The 24880-nt window shown below is 44.6% G+C and overlaps 2 protein-coding genes across 2 annotated transcripts in view; both read right to left on the reverse strand.

Annotated features, from left to right (window-relative positions):
* The window catches only part of LOC122686751 (ATP-binding cassette sub-family C member 4-like), a 2082459-nt gene that overhangs the window by 249132 nt on the left and 1808447 nt on the right, over nt 1-24880 (reverse strand). The gene's annotated exons all lie outside the window — the stretch shown is intronic.
* The window catches only part of LOC122686755 (ATP-binding cassette sub-family C member 4-like), a 105046-nt gene that overhangs the window by 36612 nt on the left and 43554 nt on the right, over nt 1-24880 (reverse strand). The window contains 7 exon segments of the mRNA XM_043891996.1: nt 230-267; nt 987-1126; nt 2459-2660; nt 6994-7090; nt 14274-14360; nt 14596-14690; nt 24471-24662. Coding sequence (XP_043747931.1) covers nt 230-267; nt 987-1126; nt 2459-2660; nt 6994-7090; nt 14274-14360; nt 14596-14690; nt 24471-24662 — 851 coding nt within the window.

The following is a 24880-nucleotide window of genomic DNA, read 5'->3' on the forward strand; positions in this document are numbered from 1 at the left end:
GTTCAAAAAAAGAAAAAAATATTGTAAAGAAGTTGCTAAAGGGAAGGACGTGGGGAGAGACCACAAAGGGATCAAACAACACCCGCAGAAACTTTCATTTTTCTTCAGGGAAACTACCTGAGGGTCAGAAGAGGAGGCTGAACTCGCCCCATCTCTCCCCCTGACTCTGTGGGAAAGTGAGGTTCGTGTAGATTTCACAGCACTGTGGGTCAGACCAGGAATCACTCACCAGTATGCAAGCCACCAGTCCTGCAGGGCGTAGGCGACCTGGAGCAGGAAACACAGTCACTCAGACACTGACGTCACCAGGATGGGGGAGGGGAAGGCTCCAGGACACGGAGACGGTCCTTCAGGCTCAGGTCTGCACCAAGCCTCTCACCCCGATGACCACAGGTCAGGAGAGGGCATCTTACATGTTAATATCTTTGAAATAAATCCCCTTTTCCTTAGAAGACTTTGCTCCCCAAATATAATGTACTTCAATGCAAACCCAAGTGGACTCCAAAGTCAGTAATAACAGAACAAATGTTGGGATTTTTCAAAGCAAAAAACTTGACAGGTACAGTGATGGTCAGTTCTGGGTGTCAGCTTGGCTGGGCCAGTCTCCAGTGATTCAACCAAATACTCATCTAGATGTTGCTCTGAAGGTTTTTTGTGGATGTGGCTCACATCCATCATCGGAACTTAAGTAGACGAGATCACTCTCAACACTGTGGTTGCCTCATCCAGTCAGTCAAAGGTCCTTAGAGCAAAACCTGAGGCTTCCTGGAGGAGAAAGAAATTCTACCTCAAGACATCAGGGTCAGCTCCTGTCTGAGATTTCAGTCTGCAGGCCTGCCTTGCTGATTTCACATTCACCAAGCTAGGCCCACAACTGCATGAGCCACGTCTTTGAGATAAATCTCTTAATACAAATATTTAATAAGAAATATAAAATACAATATAAATAGCTGAGTGCACAAATCAAAATAAACACCCTTATGTACCTGAGCTGCAATGTTTACTAGAATAAGGAAGATGATGACAGACCAGTGAGCCCCAGCTGTGAAGTAATTCTTATAGGTCTTAAAACCAACTTTTCCTTCCAAGTGGTCCTCCAGAGGTAGTACAACCTGTATATTCTCAGCTTAAAAGAGAAAAATGGCAGTGAGAGATGAAATTTTTAAAAATGAACCCCAAATTTCAAGAGTTCAACAACGTCCTCCTCTGCAAAGCTGTGGGAATCAGACACATCTCATACACTGGTAGGAGTGCAGAATGGTCCATCTCCTATGGAGAAGGGTGTGGGAATATCTGGCCAAACCACATATGTGTTTACCCCTGAACCCAGCCATCCCACTCGTAGGAATCTATGAAAAATAATCAAACGTCATTCACATGAGGTTATTCACTGTTGGGGAGATTTACTTAAAATAGAACCTGAATCTCAACTCACACACAACAAAATCAATTAATGCATAAATGCAGAAACTTCCTCTAAAATAACACACAAAAAGATATGGGGCTAATATATCCCTCTAGATGATTTGTGTCATTCAGTGATAGAAGCATAAAACATTCTTGGGGCTCAAAACACTAGCCAAATACAGTAAACTGAGTTCACAGAGAGTTAGAGTAAATAGGAGTTTACATAGCACATTGCAAGTACATGATCTGAATCTATTTGGTTCCTAAATTTCAGAGAGTGATTCCTGAGTTTAGAAAGTGAATACCTAATCTGAATATTTATCAGAACCATTCCAATCTCCTTGGTTTGGATATCAAGGAATACCTGTGTATATTTTTAAGGGAGATCTAGTGCATTTCTGTCTGGAGGACATAGAATGCATTATAGAGTCACAGAAGACTAGTGTCTCCTTGGCTCTTTCCTGGCCACTGGGATTCAAGGTTGATAAGATGTAGTTCTCGGTCTTGATGGGTAAGAAAGGAGGACGGGAACTAACACCGAAGTGTCTACCATGCGTTGGGTCCTTCGCACACGTTGCCTCTAGCCTATCACAAACCATCTGACACAGAGGTAAGATAATACCGTCAGTCACATGAGTGCTAGAACATTTCAACATAGAGGAAAAGTAGATGATTTAACATGACAACAGCAGGACTCAGTCTAAGGGGGTCTTCACATTAAGCCTGGGGATGCATAAGGGAAGCCAGGGGCCACCAGCATGAGTAGGATGTAACTATGGCAAAGTGAAGAGTCCTCAATCAGTGTGAGCCACATTCACTCAGAAATTCATTGCAGTGCACCAGTACTGATCTCCATAAGAGTCTCCATCCTACACCCAAAGGGGAACCCCAAGCAGGCTTGCTTCCTTCATGCTCTTCTATCAATCCCATGGAACAAGACTTTGGGAACCTTAGGGTCTACTTTCGGACAAATGAAGATATCATGAGCAGGCTGAAGGTTCATGAGACCGCCAAGAGCAGACAGACCCAGGCACACTGCAGGATGAGAAACTCACTTCTTGGTCTTCTGGAGCCGCATCTTTCAACGAGGGTCTGGGAGATTGGAGAGACTGAACCAAAGACTCAGAGATCACAGTGGGAGTTCCTGGCACTGGAGATGGTTCAGACTGCTCATTCCCATTCTCAAAAAGGGAAAAAAGATCTATCCCGGATTTCAGGAACTCAGAGTAAGTTCCTCTTTCCACCACTATCCCCTAAAATAAAAAAGTTGAAAGGAATGAATTCGTATTTAATAATACTAAACCAACACAAATACCAATCAAGAAAAGCTACCTGGTCTTAAATTAGCATTTTTGAAAAAACTGATCCCTGGTTCTAGAATTCTTGTTGAGAACTCTAGTTCAGTCAGCTCAGTACAGAACTGATCATTGGGTTCTCTGCCAGACCCTGTCCCTGTGCTAGGTGCTGGGGAATATGAAAGAAACGTGTGCTCATGTGTTAAAAATGGAGGCCGTTGACATGACTACCCTGGGCACTTAGGGAAGCAATAAGTACAGAGGTTGGTAGGAGGATCAGCACAGTCTGCTGGGGTCCAGCCCCAGCAGGATCCAGGGGAACCCTCAGGATGAACGGCGTTGGCGAATGAGAGAGAGAGTGAGACAAAGCTCGGGGCTAAGTCTGAAGTTTATTTTTGCACGGCTCCTTTATACCCTTAACAACATCTTTGGGGGAAGGCATATTGCTTACACACAGGGCATCTCAAAACATTACAGCAACTTGACCTTTAACCGAAACTGGATGTCACCCACATACTTTTTAGTTCACAAGAGTCTTTCTTATCATTTGGCCTTCAGGCCTGCTAACATTTTATGGCTTGCACCTGGTGTGACTTAAGCAACTTCAGTAGCCAACCCTGTTTTTCTTATAATTAATCTATTTCCTTTCTAATAAGCGTCATCTCTATGGGAACTAGATAGGATTACATTTTTACAGAACAGAAATGGGAAGGATTGCAGAAACAGCAGATATGGCACAAAACAGGCTCTTAGTCTAATAGTTAACCACCTGCAAGAAGTCGCCAGCTAATCTCTATCTAAAGTATTTTCTATTAGGCACATTTTTGGCTATCATATTTGTGGAGCTTTTCTCACCCCGCGAAGGGGCCTATGCTTAATAGTTTTTGTTAGCGTACTGTGCTTAGGATGTTTAGCACAATCAAGAGCATTTTGTGCAGTGAAATCACACATTTATCAAACAAGCCAGAATGCCAGCAAAATGTTTGAAATGAAGCATTTCCTTCATCTCTGGTCCCTTCATAGGGTACCAGCATACAGATTTATTAATTAGGGTTTTAAGTTGGTTTTTACTCAGTGAAAGAGGAGCAGGAGAGCTCTCGGCAGGCAACACAAGAATCCGCAGCAGGGTAAACAAGAACAACAGCAGAAAAAGGGGGGAGGATACAGGGTGGGGTAGAGGCTGAGGCCAACCTGGAGGGTCCCTTATCCTAGACGGCCTTGCCTGTCAGGTTTTTTCCTCGTGACCTCGTCATGGATGGGGTCCTGGATGGCCTTGCCTGCCCGGTATTTTCTTCATGACCTCGTCACGGGCGGGACCCCCCATAACGGCTCCCGGCAACAGTCTTTTTAGACAACATGGGAATTGAGAGAAGCCTGGAATTGTGACAATTCCAGGAAAGAAATTTAAACTTAACCCAGAGGTGTGCACAAGTATATCTGCATATAGGTAAGAGTCACTCATTAAATCTTCAGTGACCACTGTCACTGTCACACTATCATGTGCCCGGCTGGGATAATAGGAACCAGCCCTGGACAGAAAATCCATGAGAGGCCTCTCCTTGGTCTACAACTGTCCCAACACGCAGCAAGTTCCCAACTGAAATTTCAATATTCCAACTTTTAAAGTAATTAAACAAGGAAGCCATGGGGCTGGGGTGGCTCTGAAGTCTTGGCAGTCTGTGCCCACAAACCAAAACCTAAGCCAGAATCAATGCACTCAGATTCGAGAAAAAACTTAAGAACAACCAACCACATGCAATCAACCAGGCTTCCCCAAATCAGGGAACTGCTTAAGTTATAGTCAGTCAAATCATTTTCTTTGAACACATGTGACATATCCTTGTGCAGATTCCCTCCCTTAACAAAGTCATATAAAATGATGTGTAGATGTTTCACTATTTTCTGACCCCATGAAACCAGACTCAGCTGATTCATTCAGTAGCAAATAAAACATCAGGGGAAAAAAAAATCTCAGGATGCAAAAACACATCAAATGAGAGCAGCTCTGATTAAGGCAGCTCAGGTGGAGGGAGATGGCCCAGGTCCCTCGCTAGGACCCTCTGTCCCCTGAGATGGTCCACTGGGAGAAATGCCGGGAAGCCTTTGGATACCATCAGATACTGCAGAACTAGAGAATTAAGTAGGATATATAGTGTCTTGTTCCACTTGGGAGGCAAAATTCACACACCTCTTTAATGAAATCACTACTCACCACATCAAATCTGTAATACGCACAATGAAATGACTGGTAGTACAAAGACAGCAATTTCACTCAACGGTCAAGCACTGACAATTCCAGGAGGATGAAAGGACAGCCATCCCCCATCTGCTGTGAGAGAGGGACCAAACAAACAGTAAAGATGAACCCAACTCATGCAGGGGTGCTCACCAGCGGACAAACAGCTGTTTTGTGAGTACTAAAATTGGGGGCAGTGTCCTCAAAGGAAGCAATAAGGTGACCCCAAAATATCTAGGGACTGGCTAAATAGGTTATTCTCCTGCCCACTGATCTTGTGCTCATAACACTGTCAACACTGATGTTTACACACTAGAATCACCCCCTTTGCATGTGAAATCAACTGCTCTCAAGCTTGAGAAACCTTAGCCCCTCCCTCCATTCCTAGAGGAGTGGAGAGGAGTTAACACATGGAACTGCTTCTAGAGAGGCAGGGGTTCTGTATATTAATAATCTTTCTTGGAGCAGATTCATTTCAAAAGTCAGGGATCTGACCAAGGGCCTGTGGAACAGCCAGGGGCTAACAACAAAGGTACTGAGACCCAGAGGTAAATGAGCCAAGGAATGAAGCATCAAATGACCACCAAGTCTGAAAACTTCTCACTAATCTCCATCCCACCCCTGGTCATGCTAGGAGTTGTGGGTTGGATGGTGCCCCCTCCTCAAAAAGATGTGTTCAAACATGACAGCTGTGAACATGACCTTATTTGTATACAGGGTCTTTGCAGATGTAATTCAGTTAAGATGAGATCACAGTGGAGCAGGGTGACCCTAAAGCCAGTAAGACTGATGTTGCTATGAGAAAAGAAGAGACTCAGACAGACACAGGGACAACGGCCATGTGACATCAGAGGCAGAGACCACAGTGCTGCAGCTGGAAGCCAAGAAACACCAAGGAAGGCCGGTGAACACCAGAGGCTGGAGGGAAGGATTCTCCCCTGGAGCCTCCAGGGAGAGCATGGCCCTGCCAGCACCTGGATTTGGAACTTGTTGCCTCCAGAACAGAGAGACCAAAAACTTATTTTGTTTTCAGTCACCCAGTTTACAGTACTTGGTTACGGCAGCTCTAGAAACTGATACTCTAGCCTGAGTCCACACTTCTGTCTTCTCAGCTTTACTAAGCCTTATAACTGCTTCTTCTGTCACCCCTCCAGTGACTATCAGAGGAATATCTTAACTACCACATCAGACCACATCCCTCCTCCGCTCTGGACCATCCAAGATTTCCATCCCATTTCCGGTACCCTGCGCACTACCTGGAGACCAGCTCCCTCCTGTCCCCCTGTCCTCAGACACGCTGGTCTTCCTGCTGTTCCTCCAACCTGCCAGATCAGCTCCTTCCTCAAGACCCCCTGCCTCAGACCCCCTCCCCCAGGTTATTGTGTGGCCCCCACCTTCATGTCACTCAGACCCCATGAGGCACCAGCTCCTCAGAGAGGCCAGCATGTCACCTTCTCTGTCACATCCTCCCCATAAGAACAGGAGCCCCGTGAAGGCAGGGCCTTGTCCTCCTGCCGCACAGGCTCCCACATGTATCAGGGACATAGAGACTTGGGCAGGGAGACCAGCAGCTGGAGACACCAGCAGAGAGGGCATCTCTGACCCCGGTGCTTGGCTACCCAACCTCACTTCTGGTGCTAATGGAAGATGCTCTTCAGGCAAAATACGTGTAACAATCACCTGGATACCAACAGATCTTAGAATCTCTAAGTAATACACTTTGACTTAAGTCATGGAAGAGGAAAGTAAAAAGTTCTAAACAAAACTGCAACATTACCCTTAACAAATTGCATTAGAACAGTGATGATTCAATAACCCTGTGGTTGCACTTTTAAACATTTTAGAGTGTATATGGCTTAGAGTGTAATAGTGACATTTTACAGGGCTTTAGGTTCATCCTCCAAGGCATGAACACCAGCTCTGAGAAGAACAGGGCAAAAAACTCAGGGAGAAGTGCGTGTTTACCATGAACCCCAAGACAGTGATCTGCAGAAAGGTCTGTCCTTCAACACACCTGAGTGCTTGCAATTCCATGGATTTCTAGAAATTACTTACATCTTTCAATATCAGAATCTGACTTGCATCTTTTAGGTACTGCAGCTGATGAGTGACTAAGATTGTGATCTTCTCTTTCAAGGCCTGACAAATACACCTACAAATGTAAAAGGTACAGAAAGCAAAAGCACATTAATGGAATGCCTGAAACTGAAAACCTATATTTTGAAAACAGTGAGACAAAGACCACACAGCAGTGAAAGATCTTTAGTTTAAATTCCAAATCAATACTAAAAATTAAATAAACATAAATCAGTTAATCCCACTAGGTTCTTGAATTTATCAGCAGCAAATTTGAATCTAGTGCTATAAAAAATTATTAAAACCAGTCTAGTGAAGGAGGCAAAAACAGCTAAGTTTTTCCCTCTAAAACTCAGCTTAACAATTATTTACATGTTTCATAAAGGAAAACAACTGAGTAATACTGAGGTTTCAAAACTTGACTAAACTAAAACACTATTTTATCACTATTTGGGAATGGGAGAAGAAGGATCCATGTCATTTAAAAATGTGTACATTCGTAGACAGCTTTCTAGGTGATTATTTATAATTAATGATGTAAATATTCACAATGAAAAATTAATAGATTCTTGGTAATCTTTGCCAGAGTGCATTTGCTAGACACTTGTTCCCAAAGAATGTTAGATAGAAAATGAATGCTACAGTGGCCTCTATCAGTCACTACAACATTCTCAGTTCCATCCAGGAAGCAAGTTTTCTTTTATTTAGATGAACACCTTCCAAATATGAAAGTAAAAGAACAGAATCCAAATAGCCCAAATCACAGTGGAAATCATCCAATGGCTCAGGGCATCCACCAGTTCTCTTAGTCAAGACACCCCTCACTGCTGCTGCTGCTAAGTCACTTCAGTCATGTCCGACTCTGTGCGACCCCGTAGACAGCAGCCCACCAGGCTCCTCTGTCCCTGGGATTCTCCAGGCAAGAACACTGGAGTGGGTTGCCATTTCCTTCTCCAATGCATGGACGTGAAAAGGGAAAGTGAAGTCGCTCAGTTGTGTCTAAATCCTAGCGATCCTATGGACCACAGCCCACCAGATGCCTCCATCCATGGGATTTTCCAGGCAAGGGTACTGGAGTGGGTTGCCATTGCCTTCTCCAACACCCCTCACTATTCAACTTTAAATTGTTTTCACAGTAAAAAAAAAACAAAAACAAAAAACAACTCCTCCATTTCAAATGCAGACCCCTAGGGACTCAGCCCCAGTCTCATCCCACAGGGTCCACAACCCCTCCAGGGAAGCAAGTGGGTGAGCCTGGGGCCCCGGTGACCACAGACAGGGCTCCAGGTAGGTAGTCTGGGAGCCCAAGGCCCTTGCAGAGCAAATCTCAGGAGCTTGGGCCAGAGCTCAGCCTGTGAGTGAGTCAGATGGAGCTTCTGGAGGCAGCAGGCTGCAGCTCAGTCCCTCTCACAAGACTGACATCAGACAAGCGACGAAACCTCAGTTTCTTCATCTCAGAACGTCAATGACAACTCATCCATGTGTTCAGAGAAATCAAACCACCAATCTACTCAGCAAATGTCAGCTTTTTTTTCCACTCCTCCCTAACCATGAGCGGTCATGTGCTTTGGACTCGGGTCAGAAAACTCTTAAGGAAACACTTAAGAAAACACTCTTAAGAAAACTCTTAAGAAAACTCTTAAGAAAACAGTCTGGACACTGAGTCTGTGATCAGAAACAAGACCCTGGGATGTAAACACATACACCATCCCTTCGCTAAGTCCAAACGGATTCATTTTTATGTTTTGACATGTGTTAGCTCAGCGTTCATACCTATGTTTCTTGACTAACACCTTTTCAAACTTAGTACTAAAACTTAGTACTAAAACAGAATTTTTTCTCCTTAATTTATAATTGCCTGCCAATAATCCCTAAAGGTGGATGTTAATCAAATCTAATGGGGGTGTTGTGTCCAAGATGAACCAACCCAAAAGTTTTAAGATGTTTTCTTCCTAACATCGCATCACAGATGAGGTATACAAATAATTACAATGAAGAGATCAGTTGATGGCTTTGAATTTTTCCGAAATGATGCTTGTATCCAAATCACTAGAAAAATACACTATTTTCCAAGTTTTAAAAGATTTCCAAGTCATGCCATAGTAATGACTGAGTCAGCAACCAGTTGTGTAACAGTTATTCCAATATAAAGGCTGTGTTAATCCTATAATCCTACATATAATCGTATATAAGGGCTCTATTAAGAGGGGACACATCCCATGGTGGAGGCAATGCAAGACAGACAGAGTCCCCACCTCCATTTATTCAATCAGTAGAGGTTTGTTGAGGAGCCAGGAAATGTCCTAAGTACTGAGGATCCACCCACACATCAAGATAGAAGAAAATACTTTGCACTGTGTAGAGGACACACTGAACAAGCATAGAAAATCCACCATTGGGCTGTGACCTGTGCTCTGAAGGAAAAAGAAGGGGAGCTGCTCTCTCAGATGTGGAGACACGGTAGCCCTGAGAATGTCTGGGAGAAGGCACAGCAGGTGCAGGGGTCCTGGGACAGAACATGCTGGACGGAGGCAACTTCCTGCTCTCACAGTTTATGGGTGGCAGGTGGTGGTGGTGGTTTAGTGGCTAAGCCATGTCTGATTCTTGCAACCCCATGGACTGTAGCCCACCAGGCTCCTCTGTCCATGAGATTTTCCAGGCAAGAATATTGGAGTGGGTTACCATTTCCTTCTCCAGGGGATCTTCGCGATCCAGGAATCAAACCCAGGTCTTCTGCATTGCAGGCAGATTCTTTCCCAACTGAGCTACAATGGGTGGCAGGAGGACTCATAAATGGTTAAGGGTATCCACTGAGGGCTGTGGGAAGACAGAGGGCACGGGCGCCCCCTGGAGGAGTAGGTGGGAATGGCAGGTCCCGTCTTCCACCTTCCTTCTGTGTCCTGGCACACTGTTCCCTGCCTCTGGGACAGAGGGACCGTGTGTACAGACAGACCGGGGTATGAAAGGATCCCCACAGAGCCAGCACAGCTGGATGCCGAGTGGGTGTGGGGACGAATTGGAAAGGCTAATGGGAGCAGACGGCGAGGAACCCTGTTTGTTTGAGGACCTGGAGCTGCTTTGTGAATGCGGTGGTGGCGGAGTGGGGGTGGGGGGGGGGGGGGGGGTGGGGTTGGGGTGAGGTGTCCTTGAAGGGCTGGGGCAGGTGGGTGAGTTGTGTAGACAGGAGGGTGAGCAGCGTAGACAGCAGCGTGGGAGTCTGATCAGGACAGACCCCAAGATCTGATGATGCAGGAGGCAGGGGTCTAGTGATGTGGGGCTGAAGCAGGATGGGATCCATGGCTGGACACAGGTGAGGCTGTATCAGTTCATGTAAGGCCCTCACCTTCTGTAGCTGATAGAATCCACTATGTTCACAGCATAAAGATTAAAAGTCATGAACCTCAATGGCCTTGGATATAAATTCATGACTGAAGGAAACTGTTAATGGCAAGGTGAAGTGTGAGTCATTCATTTGTAATACAAAACCCTCCCCATGACTAAGCTTCCTCACGACCACCGTATCTCACAGCATATTGTTCAATCCGATTCTCTGACTTGAGAACACTCTCCAGTTGTTGCTGAGTGGTTTCCTAAACTGCTTTCATGTTCTCTGCTTTAAGTGTCCCTAGAGAATGTGGTTCTGAATACAAACAACAGTCTTAAGCTTGCTTCTATCAAGTATATATCCAAAGCTGTATATTCAAAATATTTGAGAGAATTTTATAAATATCTCCAGTGTTTGAAAAAGAACTCAGGAGAACTTCTGCGATCAGCACACTGTACTTGGCACCAAAATGCCTTGCTCTCCCCTGCCTGTGACACGGATGCAATGACCAGCAGAATCTGTTCCTGCCCTGAGGGAGAACTTGTGCAGATGCACACAAGATGGGGCAACACACATTTCTGAGCTCAGGGTGGGGTGCTGGGAACAAGGAGGCTGAGATACTCATGATGCCAGGAGGGTGGGGGTGGGGAATCCCTGTTACAGCACGAGCTCCTGTCACTGAACTCATGACAAGACACAAGGCACTTCTTTAAGGGAAAATTCATCAAACCATAAACAGGAGAGGCTGGGAAAGGAGGATCAGATCAGAGAGCTGGAGACCATGCCATGTGTCATCTGCCCTGTTCTCTCTTGTTCTCAAAGATTCTGTGCTACTATTCAGGTTTGTATGTGTGTTACAATATACCTAACATGACATTTACTGTTTCTCCCATTTTAGGCATACAACTCAGTGGCATTAAGTACATTCACACTGATGTACAACCATCACCACCATCCATCTCTACAACTCTTTTATCACCCCAATACTAAGTACATTTTATACAAGATCAGGTTCCACCAAAGTCTAACAATGCCCACTTAGTGGACGTGGAATCCCAGCTCCTAGCCAGCTCCTAGTGTCCAGAGCCCAGAGCTAATCACAGGCCTCCCTCTCACATTTGCTGACTCTGCTGAAGTCTCTACTTTGCTATTCTGGACTTGCTGTAAATCAATCATGTCCCTTCAGATTCACATGTGGTCACCTGAGTCATCAGTACCTGAGAATTTGGTGTCATGGGCTTTAAAAAAGTAATCATTACCCTTAATTATATGGGACCTAATCTAATCTGACTGGTATGCTTAGATGAAGAGACTAAGATACAAGGACAGAGACACAAGCGTGTAAATCAGTGAAGTTAGAACACATCCCCTCACCATGCACAGAAATAAACTCAAAATGGCTTAAATACTTAATCATAAGACGTGACACCATAAAACTCCCAGTAGAGATTATAGGCAAAACATTATCTGACATAAATTATACCAGTGTTTTCTTAGGTCAGTCTCCTAAGGCAACAGACACATAAGCAAAAATATACAAATGGGGGCTTCCCTGGTGGCTCAGTGGCAAAGAATCCACCTGACAGTGCAGGAGACACGGAATCCCTCCCTGGTCCAGGAAGAGCCCACAGGCGCAAAGCACCTCAGCCCCTGCAGCACAACTACTGCACCTGCGCTCTGGAGCCCAGGAACCGCAGCTACTGAGCCCGCGGGCCACAGAGCCGGGCTCTGCAACCAGAGGAGCCGTCGCCGTGAGAAGCCCACGCGCCACAATAGACAGCAGCCCCTGCTTGCTGCAACCAGAGAAAACCCCGGCCGTGTGGACACAGCGAGGGGGATGCAGTCAGCAGCCAAGGAGAGAGGTCTCAGGAGAAACCGACCCACCCATACCCTGAACCTGTAGCCTCAAGAACTGTGAGAAATTTAATTTCTATTCTTTGAGCACCCCTATCTGTGACAACTTGCTACAGACTGAATGTTTTTCTCCTCAAAAGTCATACATTGAGACCTAATCCCCACTGTGTTGGTATCAGAAGGTGGGGCCATCGGGAGGGACCCGGTCCTGAGGGTGGAGCTACATGAATGGGATTAGTGTCCTTATAGAAGGAACCCACAGGGCTTCTCACCTCTGCCACCACATGAGGCCGCAGGAATCGGGCCCTCACCAAACTGAATCTTTCAGCACCCTGACTTGGACTTTTCCAGTCTCCAAAACCAAGATAGATAAACTTCTGTTATTTCTAAGCCACCCAGCTCTGATCTCCTGTGAGAGCAGCCTGGATGGACACAGTCTTTGAAACTAACACAGGACCTGACAGTGAATTTCCAAACAGCTTCTCTCTGCCACACACCCCACCTTCTCCAGGCGAGGACTTGCTTGCTGTTCTCCTCACAGCCCTGCTTCCTCCTCCCTCCACACCTGAGCTTCTAGTCTTGCTTCAGCAAAGGACTGGCTCCTCTTCTCAGCCTCCACACACCTGCCCAGCCTTCAGGCCCCCAGGTCACTGTCCGCCCAGCCCCGGGCACAGGGAGCTTTCCAACTTCAGTGAAAGCCTCCAGCTGACACTTCCACTTTACATTCAGCACTTACTATCCTGTTTTAAAACACTCTAAACCCTGACTCTGCTGAGCTTTCCCCAGGCATCTGTCTTAACAAGCTCCACGTAGAGACAGGTTCCTCAGAGGCAGGAATGAGAGCTGGGCATCCTAGTTTCCCTTATTCTGCCCAGTGTGGGTCCTTCCCCTCTCCTGGCTCACTGGCCTCCTTGTAAACTAAGAGGTTTTGTGCAGTAACATCTGTAAGGGCATTGATCTCAGTGCACACAGCAGGGCATTAATAAGTGCAGCTGGAAGGCTTGTTGGCTTTGACAAAGTGAACCACAGCAAGCGGACTGACTGTGGGGGAGATGTGAAGACTGTTTTATGAAAAAAACAAGCTCTCAAGGCTTTCAAAAAGGCCAGCCTAGACTCTATAAGGGAGAAGGCAATGGCAACCCACTCCAGTACTCTTGCCTGGAGAATCCCAGGGACGGGGGAGCCTGATAGGCTGCCGTCTATGAGGTCGCACAGAGTCGGACACGACTGAAGCAACTTAGCAGCAGCAGCAGCAGAAAACTCCATAAGAGGCCTCAGTCAGTGGGTATTAGGACACATTATACACAGAAAAGATTCAGAGTTGTTCTACTTTAGTCATTGTGTAGCCAACCAGGAGCCACTGACAAGTTCTAAATTTTAGAAACAGGAATGAGAGTCAAGACTCAAGCCAGATTATAGGTGACACTACATTGTAGGTCTAAGTATTAATTCTAGTAAGCATCCATGAAATAACATGAAATGATTGAAATCATACTCAGATGTGGAATAAATGATTCTCAAATTCTAAACTTCATTAAGTCTTTAATTCATTAAGTCTAAACTTCATAAAGACTTTATTTCCAAAGTATAACAAGCATAAACCAACAAGGTCTTTCCATGGAAGCCCTATGTCAGTACCGAAAACTTTGCTTCTAATGTGCCTTAAGCAAATGATGGAGGAAAAAACTGGCAGCCAAATACCAGGTTATAGAGTCTCACTCTCTAATTTAAAAACCCTACATCATCTTTCTTATTCCTGGGGTCTGGACCCACCCAGAGTGTCTGGTTATCACCTACAAGTAGCAGGAGGAAAACTGCCATCTATTTGTCAGTCCCTAAAGCATGGACCCCACTGGCCCCCCCACACTTGAAGCACCTGCTGTATTTTCCTGTCCTGACCTCATCATGATGCAACATTTCTCTATGATGGATTTTCCATGGAGGGAAGGGAGGGGAGGGAGAGACACTAGGCCAGAGGGATCTGAGTCTCCTGGAGCACAAAGACCTTCCTGAGCTCTCTTCCCTCATCTCTACAGGGCTCTTGGAAAGAAGAAATGATAAAAAACAGGATCAGACTCACTGTTTGAACAAGTGCCTGCTGACTCCTGAATCCAATGCACTGAGCTGATCGTCCAGGAGGTAGATGTCTGCGTCCTGATACATGGCTCTAGAAAACATAGAGAGATGTCAGGAGAGGACACTCCCTGGGTCTCATCTCTGAATCATGATGGTGTCCAACAACTTCATGTTCCTTCTACAAGTCCAGGGAAAGGGCCACAAGCCCAGAGAAAAGGCCAAGACCTTGCTTCATGCAGCCCACCTGATGAGCAGGGTCTGCGTGCTCACATCCACTAGGAGCTGCAGAGGAGGAGGGGCAGGATGGCAACTGAAACCTCATTTACCTGGCGAGGCTGATCTGGGCTTTCTGTCCTGCACTCAAAGGGGTTCCTCTGTCTCCTATCTCAGTTAGATCTCTTTCCTTAAAAAGCTGTAAATCCTATACGAATAGAAAAGGGGGAAAAGAAAAGATATAAAATGTGTTCTATGCATATATATGGAATTTAGAAAGATGGTAATGATGACCCTATGTGCGAGACAGCAAAAGAGACACAGATGTATAGAACAGTCTTTTGGACTCTGTAGGAGATGGTAGGGTGGGATGATTTGAGAGAATAGCATTGAAACGTGTATTATCATATGTGAAACAGACTGCCAGTCCAGGTTCAGTGCATGAGACAGAGTGCTCAGAGCTGGTGCACTGGGATGACCCTGAGGGATGGGATGGGGAGGGAGGTGGGTTCAGGATGGGGAACACACATACACCCATGGCTGATTCATGTCAATGTATGGCAAAAACCACTACAATATTGTGAAGTGATTAGCCTCCAATTAAAATAAATTAAAAAAAAATGTGTTCTACTACCATCTTACACTTTAGCACTAGTTCCTCATACAAATATCTGATTAACGTGCATGCATGCTCAGCTAAGTCGTATTCAACTCTTTGTAACCTCATGGACTAAGTTTTCTCAGGCTCCTCTGCCCATGGGATTCTCCAGGCAACAACTCTGGAGTGGTTTGCTATTTCCTCCTCCAGGGGATCTTCCTGACCCAGGGATCGAATCCATGTCTCCTGCGTCTTCTGCACTGGCAGGTGGATTCTTTACCACCGAGCCACCTGCGAAGCTAGAGCAGTGGGTATAAGTCAGAGTAACTAAACTGTGACCTTGAACATTTAAAAAAAAAAAAGCTCAATGTTTTTTGTTTTCATTCTGTAGTTTTGGAAAGCATGTATGCATTTGACCATTTTAACAGATATTCACTAAGGACCTACTGTATGACAGGCATTGCTCTGGCATTGCACAATGAACTCAGTTGTGAGGAAATAAAGCTCCTAGAGTTTCTTTCCATGATGGAAGATGAATGATATGAAAAACTGACCTGAGCACAAGTACTGAGGAGAGGAAGGAAAAGGAAGCCAGCTCAGAGGGGTGGAGAGTGAAGGAGGGAAGTGAGTCCACACTGAGGTTGGAGGTCTCTGCTCAGAGGGGATGTGAGCAGATCTGGCAGGGAGGGGGGGGTCTCAGGCAGACTTGGAGGGGCTGATCCACACAGAGGGAGGGGTGGGTGCAGGGGCCACTGGGAGATGCCCAAGGGGGTCAGGACAAATAAGGAGGCCAGGAGAGTGGAAGCGAGTAAGAATGAGAGGAGTGAGGCTTGAGACAAAACAGGAGGAGCCTGGGGTCACTCCAGTAACAGGAGGAGGGGGAGGGCAGACCTGTTTGAGGCTTTAAGGAATTGCTCCTGTGCTTTACAGAAAAAGACAGTAAGTGGGGAAGGGTGAGGTGAATACAAGTGAGGAGGTTACTGGAATAATCGAGGTGAGAGATGACAGTGGTCAGGACCAGAATGAGAGCAGTGGGAATGGAGAGATGGGGTCACACTCCAGGCACATGTTGAAGGCAGAGTCTGAAAGACCTGTTGACAGGATGGGTATGGACTGCAAGAGAAAAGGAGACTGCGGTGTTTGTGGCATGAGGAAGGGGAAGGACAGGGTCTCCATCTACTGAGTTGGGGAAGATGGTGGGTGCAGATTTAGGAGACTTCGCTGTGGACAAGCTGAGAAGACCTATCAGTGATGTCACAATGCAGCTGGACATGCAGGTGTGAAGGTCTGTGCTATAGACACTGGTGTGAAAGCTGGTGGCCCAGGCTGGTGAAGGCACAGAACTTGTTTTTATCAAGGAACGAGTGTCTCTTAAAAAGACATTTTGCTGATCTCTGGCTCAGCTTCCCACTTTCAGAGAAGGGATGACACCTGACCTAAGTCTTCACAGTGATACTTAAACTGAGTGACAGACAAGGTCTGTACAAGAAATGGGAGCAGAAAGAGCAAGGTGGGCAAGAAAACCAAAAGGAAAGAAAAAGTGTGCTCAAAGGACACCCAGCAGATCAGCGGGACTAAGGAGATGCTTGTCTGTGAAAGGAGGAAAAACTCAAAGTTAAGAAGGAAATGAAGTTGTAACTTGAGGATCTGGGAATCAATAAACAGTTATGTTTGAATATTATTTAAGAAGTAAACAGAAAAATCAGCCTATTTTCCCCAGAGTACCATGGGGAAAGGAAAGAATAGATGACAAGAACATTCCCGAAGTGACGAGATAATCAGGCTTAAGTAGTTGTACAGTCATTCATTTGTGTCTGACTCTTTGTGATCCCATGGAATGCAGCACTCCAGGCTTCCTTGTCCTTTACCATCTCCTGGAGCTTGTTCAAACTCATGTCCACTGAGTCGGGGATACCATCCAGCCCTCTCATCCTCTGTTACCCTCTTCTCCTCCTGCCTTCAATCTTTTTTAGCATCAGGGTTTTAGTAATGAGTCAGTTCTTCCCATCAGGTGGTCAAAGTATTGGAGCTTCAGCATCAGTCCTACCAGTGAATATTCAGGGTTGATTTCCTTTACAATTGACTGGTTTGATCTCATTGCATTTCAAGGACCTCTCAAGAATCTTCTCCAACACCTCAGTTCAAAAGCATCAATTCTTCAGTGCTCAGCTTTCCCTATAGTCCAACTCTCACATCCATACAGGACTACTAGAAAAACCATAGCTTTGACTATATGGACCTTTGTTGGCAAAGTAATGTCTCTGCCTTTTAATATGCTGTCTAGGTTTGTCATAGATTTTCTCCCAAGGAGCAAATGTTTTTAATTTCATGACTGCAGTCATCATCTTCAGTGATTTTGGAGCCCAAGAAAATAAAGTCTGTTACTGTTTCCATTGTTTCCCCATCTACTGCCATGAAGTGATGGGACCAGATGCTATGATCTTAGTTTTTTGAATGCTGAGTTTTAAGCCATGTTTTTCACTTTCCTCTTTCACCTTCATCAAGAGGCTCTTTAGTTCCCCTTCCATTTCTGCAATAAGGGTGGTGTCATAGGCATATCTGAGGTTATTGATATTTCTCCCAGCAATCTTTATTCCAGCTTGTGCTTCATCCAGCCTGGCATTTCACATGGTAAACTCTGCACGTAAGTTAAATAAGCAGGGTGACAATATATAATCAGTCTGTTATTCTATGTCTGGTTCTAACTGTTGCTTCTTGACCTCCATACAGGTTATGCAGGTGACAGGTAAGGTGGTATAGTATTCCCATCTCTTTTAGGAATTTTCCACCCTTTGCTGTGATCCATACAGTGAAAGGCTTTATCATATCAATAAAGCAGAAGTAGATGCTTTTCTGGAATTCTCTTGCTTTTTCTATGATCCAACAGATGTTGGGAATTTGATCTCTTGCTCTTCTGCCTTAGACTTAAGTTACATGGTATTATATTAGAAGTCTTAGGTTGCCTATAATTATCAATTGGCACATTCTGTCACAGACAGAGTTTGTTTGGAGTTTTTATCTACTAAATCCTCCATGCCTCAACCTAGGATGCACAGCAGTACCTTTCTGCAGATGAAGTCCTCACTTCTCTGTCTCTACTGCAGCAAATTTGGGGAGAAAGCAAGTAGCTCACTGGTGCTACCATGACAAACAAGTCGTTTGACCTCCCTGAGTCTCATTTTCCTCTTCTAGAGAATGTGCTGCAGAAACCAGAATCACTGAACTCAGGATGCTGTGAGAATCTAAAGAAGAATGTGAACACCTCCACAAATGAAAAAAGGACATGAGTTGATTATAACTTGCTGTTGGTGACTGATCTCTATTTTCTTGTCAAGCCAACAGTAGGACCCTGTTTACAGTGTGAATCATAACATACAAAGCACATGACCACCATGGAAGAAAGAGACTCCATCGTACCCTCCCTGACAACCACAAAGACAGACACACACAGGTTCTCCACTCACTCAAATCTTAATGGAGGTGCATCTGACGAAAGGCAGCAAATGCTCTGTTGTGATAATTTATAATTACCTTACATTCTTTCTTGGGCTCAGAAATTAATACCACCTCTTGCTTTTGGTTTTCATTGAAAAAATGAGCTTTGTGTTAAGTTCTCAGCATCATGCACACACACAGAATTACTTGGCCTCTCTTTCACAGTTCACATTCCTTGCAAACTGTTCTGCTTAGTTTTTATGCTTTGATTTCACGTTGTTCAGTGGTTTTCTTCTTTAAAAAGCACCACATTGTAATATAGCAAGCTTAACCACATTCTAGAAAAAGCACTCACGGCCTCTCTTTACAGGACATGAGAAACTATCTCTGAGTCTGGTAGTAACACTTTGAGTGTGTTGTTGACTCTGCAAATTATATATGAACAAGCCGCCAAGGGGAAAAACATTTTGGAGGGTTTGAAGTAAAACCAAGTCAAGTTGATTTCTCAGCTACCACATTCTGATTAGATTAAAGGGGGAAAGCCTGAGTTGGGCATATATTATAGTTCCTTCCACTGACAGAAAAGTGTTCTTATTCATATTTGTTACCTCTAAGTTAAGTAAGTAAGTAAGTGTTAGTCACTCAGTCGTGTCAAATTCTGTGATCCCATGGACTATAGCCTACCAGGCTCCCCTGTCCCTGCAATTCTCCAGGCAAGAATACTGGAGTGGGTTGCCATTTTCTTCTCCAGGGGATCTTTCCAACCCAGGGAGTGCACCCAGGTCTTCCTGCACTGCAGACAGATTCTTTACTGTCTGAGCCACCAGGGAAGCCCAAAAATTTAGCCAATTCTCACTGAACAGCAGACACACACACCTAGAGGCAAACTAGGAAATGGCAATGCTGGTTTGATGCCATCCATCCAGAAGCACATCAAGGGCCCTTCAGCAATGGTAGAGACTCACAGTAGAGACACCTCGGAGCAGACTGCTGAAATGGTTAGCATGGGCCAGATGTGAGGCCCTGGCAGAGGAGGGCTGGAGTCAAGCAGTAGGAGCCCTGCTTCCTTCACAGCTTTTCTTCCATGTGGAATCGCCCCTCCTCCCACGGCCTGTAAATATCGCACCCATCTTTCCATGCTCAGCCCAAACACACTCTGCCATGAAACCATCCTGGACTCATCTCTCTTCCTGCTGGGTTCTGTTTACATCTCTCATGAAGGACCCGTCCTATTCTGCCCCATCATTTATTTGTACACATGCACATGGCTTCTCACAGCTCCTGGGGGGTAAGATCTCTGGACCAAGCTCTGTTCTGGTACCTGATGCTGATTATCTCTAATCCTCGCAGCAACCTGCACAGCAAGTGTTGGCCCCATTTCACAGATGAGGAAACTGAGACTGAGTGAGGTCACATCACTGGTCTGAGGGCGGTCAGCTGTGAAACAGAAGAGCTGGAATCTGAACCAGCTCATGTCAGTTCAGAGCCTTCTGCTGTTTCACACCATGCTGTCCAGGTGGTGACTGAAGGTATGTTTGAAATGAAGTCAACACTTAAGTAATTCAAGACTTGAAGGCCTCTATACTTATACATGTAAGTATCAATAAACTTACTATCCTATGGCCAAGTAAGTGATCTATGTGGAAAAATATTAAACTAGAATTTATCAATTTGATACCTTTAAATATGTGTTCACTAAACATTTTCAAAAGCCTTAAAGATAACATGAAGACAAATGTTGCACACTGTATTGCTTATATTATTGTAACAGAATATTGTTATTTTTGATTTATGTAATGTACTATGTATAGAGCACCTATAGAAATACCAACTCAAACAATGGAAGTTAATACTCAGATGACTTCTTTCTTACATGTCACATTTTATGGATGTAATTTTACCAGAAACTGACTGGGCTTATAATTAAAAACTAATTTATTTTCAAAACCATTCCAATACTTACAGAGTGCTTGTTATATCACTAGCAAATAGGGGCTTTAAAATCACAACCACATTTCATCCTCAAAACAACCTAATGAGGTCAATAGTCTTATTATCTCCATTTTACAGATGAAGTAACAGGCTTGTACGGATCAAACAGTCAAAACCACACACCTGATCAACAGAGAAACTGGGACTCAATTCCTGAATCTTCTGACTCCTAGACCTTGGGGTTGATTTAATCAGCCTGAATCAACATTGCCAGTGTGATTACTTCATGTCTCCCTATTTTGTTACAGAAAAGTTTTCAACTCAATGAACTTAAATGATTACCTCAATCAAATCTAGTATAATACATCTAGTTGTTTTTAACATATGTTATATTAAAAAATGTTGCTTTTAGAAAGACTGTAATGACGATCTTACATGCAAGGCAGCAAAGGAGACTGATGTAAAGAACAGACTTTTGGACTCAGTGGAAGAAGGTGAAGATGGGATGATTTGAGAGAATAGCATTGAAACATATACATTAACATATGTAAAATAGATGACCAGTGAAAGTTTGATGCATGAAGTAGGGCACCCAAAGTCAGTACTCTGGGACAACCCAGAGGGATAGGGTGGGTAGGGAGGTGGGAGGTGGGTTCAGGATTGGGGGACATATGAATACCCGTGACCGATTCATGTTGATGTATGACAAAAATCATCACAATGTTGTAATCATCCACCAATTAAAATAAATAAATTTTTAATAAATAAATAGATGTTGCTTTTTTATGGCTTTTCCTCCAGCATTTGGGGAAGGTGGGAGTAAGGAGAACAATAAGGAGAAATCTTTATTATATTTATATGGATGGATAGATGGATGGAGAGAAAAAGGTTAGAATATCAACAATGGCCACCACTTACTGAAACCCTGGTTTGTTTACATTTCACAGGCATTTTCTGTAATCTTTACAGTAACCCCACCCCTCCCCCATTTAATAAGAATGGAAACTGAGACAAACACCTGGAGTCACTACCCAGGACTGTTTCTCTCCAAAGGCCAAGCCTTTTCTACCAGACATGCCGTCTCTGTGTCTATGACCAGACTAACTCCAGGACGCCACTATTTCTTGTACCTGCCTTATGTCCATCCACTGATACCTGGAATCCAAGCGGAGATAAGCAGATGCTCTCATAAATTACTAAGTGGTTCCCAGATGTCATAAAGACCTTGCTAATCTCTTGTTAATCAGAGTCACAGATGACATTTCAGAGCATCAACAAAACCCTCTGACACAATGTCCTCATTTTGCTGCAGAAATGTCAGAGGTCCAGGAAGGTAACAGGACATGTCCAGAGTGATAGCAGGCAAGTGATGAAGCCAGGGCCAGAGCTCTCCTCTCTGCTACTTCTTCACACTGGGCCTCCCTTCCTGCCAATTAGGGAATGGGCACGAGGGATCTAAATAATGGGCACGAGTTGATCATAGTTCAACTCCATGTCCCAACTATGCAGCAGAACATGAGAGCAGTCCATGTTTATAGCCGTCACATCACGTACAGAGGAACTGCTGTGCATCCCAGTCCTCAGGGCCCCTTCCACCAAAGTCTGTGCTGCACACATGCCCCACGTGGGTGAACCCTGCCTGTATTAGTGGTCCAGCCACCCCATGAGACTGAGGCAAAGCATTGGTCCCAAGGATCTGAACTTGAGCTACAAATGTAGAGATGAGGTGTCTCATCTGTCCAGGCCTCTGTTTTACTAACTATAAAATGAAGATGGGAATATTGAAGATACTCATAAAGAATGAATAACTCATAAACCTTTTTATGTGTGTGCACGCGCATGTGTGAAAGGCAGAAAATTGATTTGCATGTGGACTCTGAATTAATGGGAGCTACTGTTCTCACTGTTCTGCATTTGCTTTCCCTTCTTATATGGTATCTGCTGCTGCTGCTGCTGCTGCTGCTAAGTCGCTTTAGTCGTGTCCGACTCTGTGCACCCCATAGACGGCAGCCCACCAGTCTCCCCCGCCCCTGGGGTTATCCAGGCAAGAACACTGGAGTGGGTTACCATTTCCTTCTCCAATGCAGGAAAGTTAAAAGTGAAAGTGAAGTCGCTCAGTTGTGCCCGACCGTAGCAACCCTATGGACCGCAGCCTACCAGGCTCCTTCGTCCATAGGATTTTCCAGGCAAGAGTACTGGAGTGGGTTGCCATTGCCTTCTCCGTACATGGTATCTAGACCATTTAATAGAAATCTAGCTCATTCCTGCTAACTTGACATCACTTCTGCAAATGTACAGTCACCCATGAACAAGAACCTGGAATAAAGAAATGAGCCCGTTAAACAAGCAATTCTGTTTGTCCACATCAGTGTAAAATGCTGCTCACCTGATACAGAGCTTCCCAGGTGGCGCTAGTGGTAAAGTATCCACCTGCCAATGCAGGAGACAGAGACTTGAGTTTGATCCCTGGGTTGGGAGGATCCCCTGGGGAGGGAAATGGCAATCCACTCCAGTATTCTTGCCTGGAGAATCCCATGGACAGAGGATTCTGGTGGGCTATAGTTCATAGGGCCGCAGAGCTGGACATGACTGAAGTAATTTAGCATGAACACACATATCTGATACAACCTATGATATTCAAGCCGTTGTTTGAGGAGAATTACCATTTCCTCACAAAGCAGGTCTGGAGCTTTCAGCACCACACCTTTGAAAATCTGTCCCTGTCTTTCCCTCACAGTACAAAGAACAGTCAGATGTCCAGACTGCACTGAACAGACCCCAGGGGAGACCTTTAGTGATTTTTTACAACCCGAGACAGTAACAAAGTATTTAACATTATTTACCTTTTTCCCTTTCTTTTTGTCAATTGTATTCTCCTATCACTTAAGTTTAGGTCTCATCATTTATTCGCTAATCTTATTTAATTCCTAAAATACAGTTAAACATTTCATCTTACCATTCTCTGTGAAACTCAATGCCATTTCTGAAAACAATCTCCCTCAGTGAAATGACACATTATTAAAAAGAAAATTTAAAGCATTCTGCTTTCCTTAAATAATAAATTACAAGTCAAAAATGAAGTGAAGAGAGAAACTCACAGACTGAAAGGGACCAAGAAGGCATCAGCCAAGGGCAGGGGGCAGACCTTGTGTGGATTCCAATAAGGGTGAAGGAGATTTCTCAGTGAGATGATCGAGAGCATGTAAACACAGACCAGCAAGTGGGTGATATTCAGGAATTTGAAGTATTTTTCAGGTGAAATATAGTAGTGATTTTTTCCCCCAAAGCTTTCCTATCTTTTAGAGAAAAATAATGAAATGTTTACAGATGAACTGATCTGAGGTCTAGGATCTGCTCCACGATACTCTGGGGTGGGGCTAGGGCTGGCAGGGGTAGAGATGCAGCCAGACTGGTGACCAGCTGATTCTGGCTGAAGCTGGGGGTGGGTATGTGAAGGTTCATTACACCATGCTCTCTGTTTTTGTAAATATTTGTAACTTTTCATTAAAAAAAGGTTGAAACTGAATGGAAACTTCATAGAATGAAACAATCCCCCCCCCTCCAGATAATGTATTCGGTGACTCTTATTAACCTATAAGAATTAAAATGACAGCATATGTAAATACATATGTTTATTTATGTAAGCCTGGTTATTTATCCAGAAAGTGAAAGTGAAAGTGAAGTTGCTCAGTCGTGTCCGTCTCTTTGCAACCCCGTGGACTGTAGCCCACCAGGCTCCTCTGTCCATGGGATTCTCCAGGCAAGAATACTGGAGTGGGTTGCCATTTCCTTCTCCAGGGAATCTTTCCGACCCAGGGATCGAACCCAGATCTCCCACATTGCAGGCAGGCGGTTTAACCTCTGAGCCACCAGGGGAGCCCTATTTATCCAGAAGATCAACTTAAATATTAAGCATCGTTCAAAAATCTATTTTTTTAAAAAGAACTTTTAACAAACCTTGTAGTGTAAACCACTATTGTTATTTGAAATTCAAGTATATGCAACTCAGAAGTCATTACTCACCTCTTCCAAAGCACAAGCCCTTATTACTTCTTCATATCCGTCTTCTTTGTATTTCTTCCCAAATAAAATGTTACTCCTCACAGTTCCTGGGAACACCCAGGGCTGCTGAGAAACATACGTGATCCTCCCGTGCAAGCTGACCTTCCCCTGGCTCGGGGGCAGCTCCCCTAGCAGAGCGCTTAACAGCGATGACTGAAACAGACGGGAACACACACATGAACGGGCAGCACTCAGGACAGAACACGCCCTGCAGCACAGCCGACCCCACCCTGGTGCTTGATACAGGATAGAGCCCTTTCCTTCAACAGGATAAAGTACAGCCCTCGCAGTTGAGACCGAAAAAAAAAAAAAAAACCCAACACTAATGGTCAATAAAAAAGACTGATAAGGAATATATTAATAGTATAAAC

This window comes from Cervus elaphus, chromosome 30 (assembly GCF_910594005.1).
Source record: "Cervus elaphus chromosome 30, mCerEla1.1, whole genome shotgun sequence".
NCBI classification, from domain to species: Eukaryota; Metazoa; Chordata; class Mammalia; order Artiodactyla; family Cervidae; genus Cervus; species Cervus elaphus.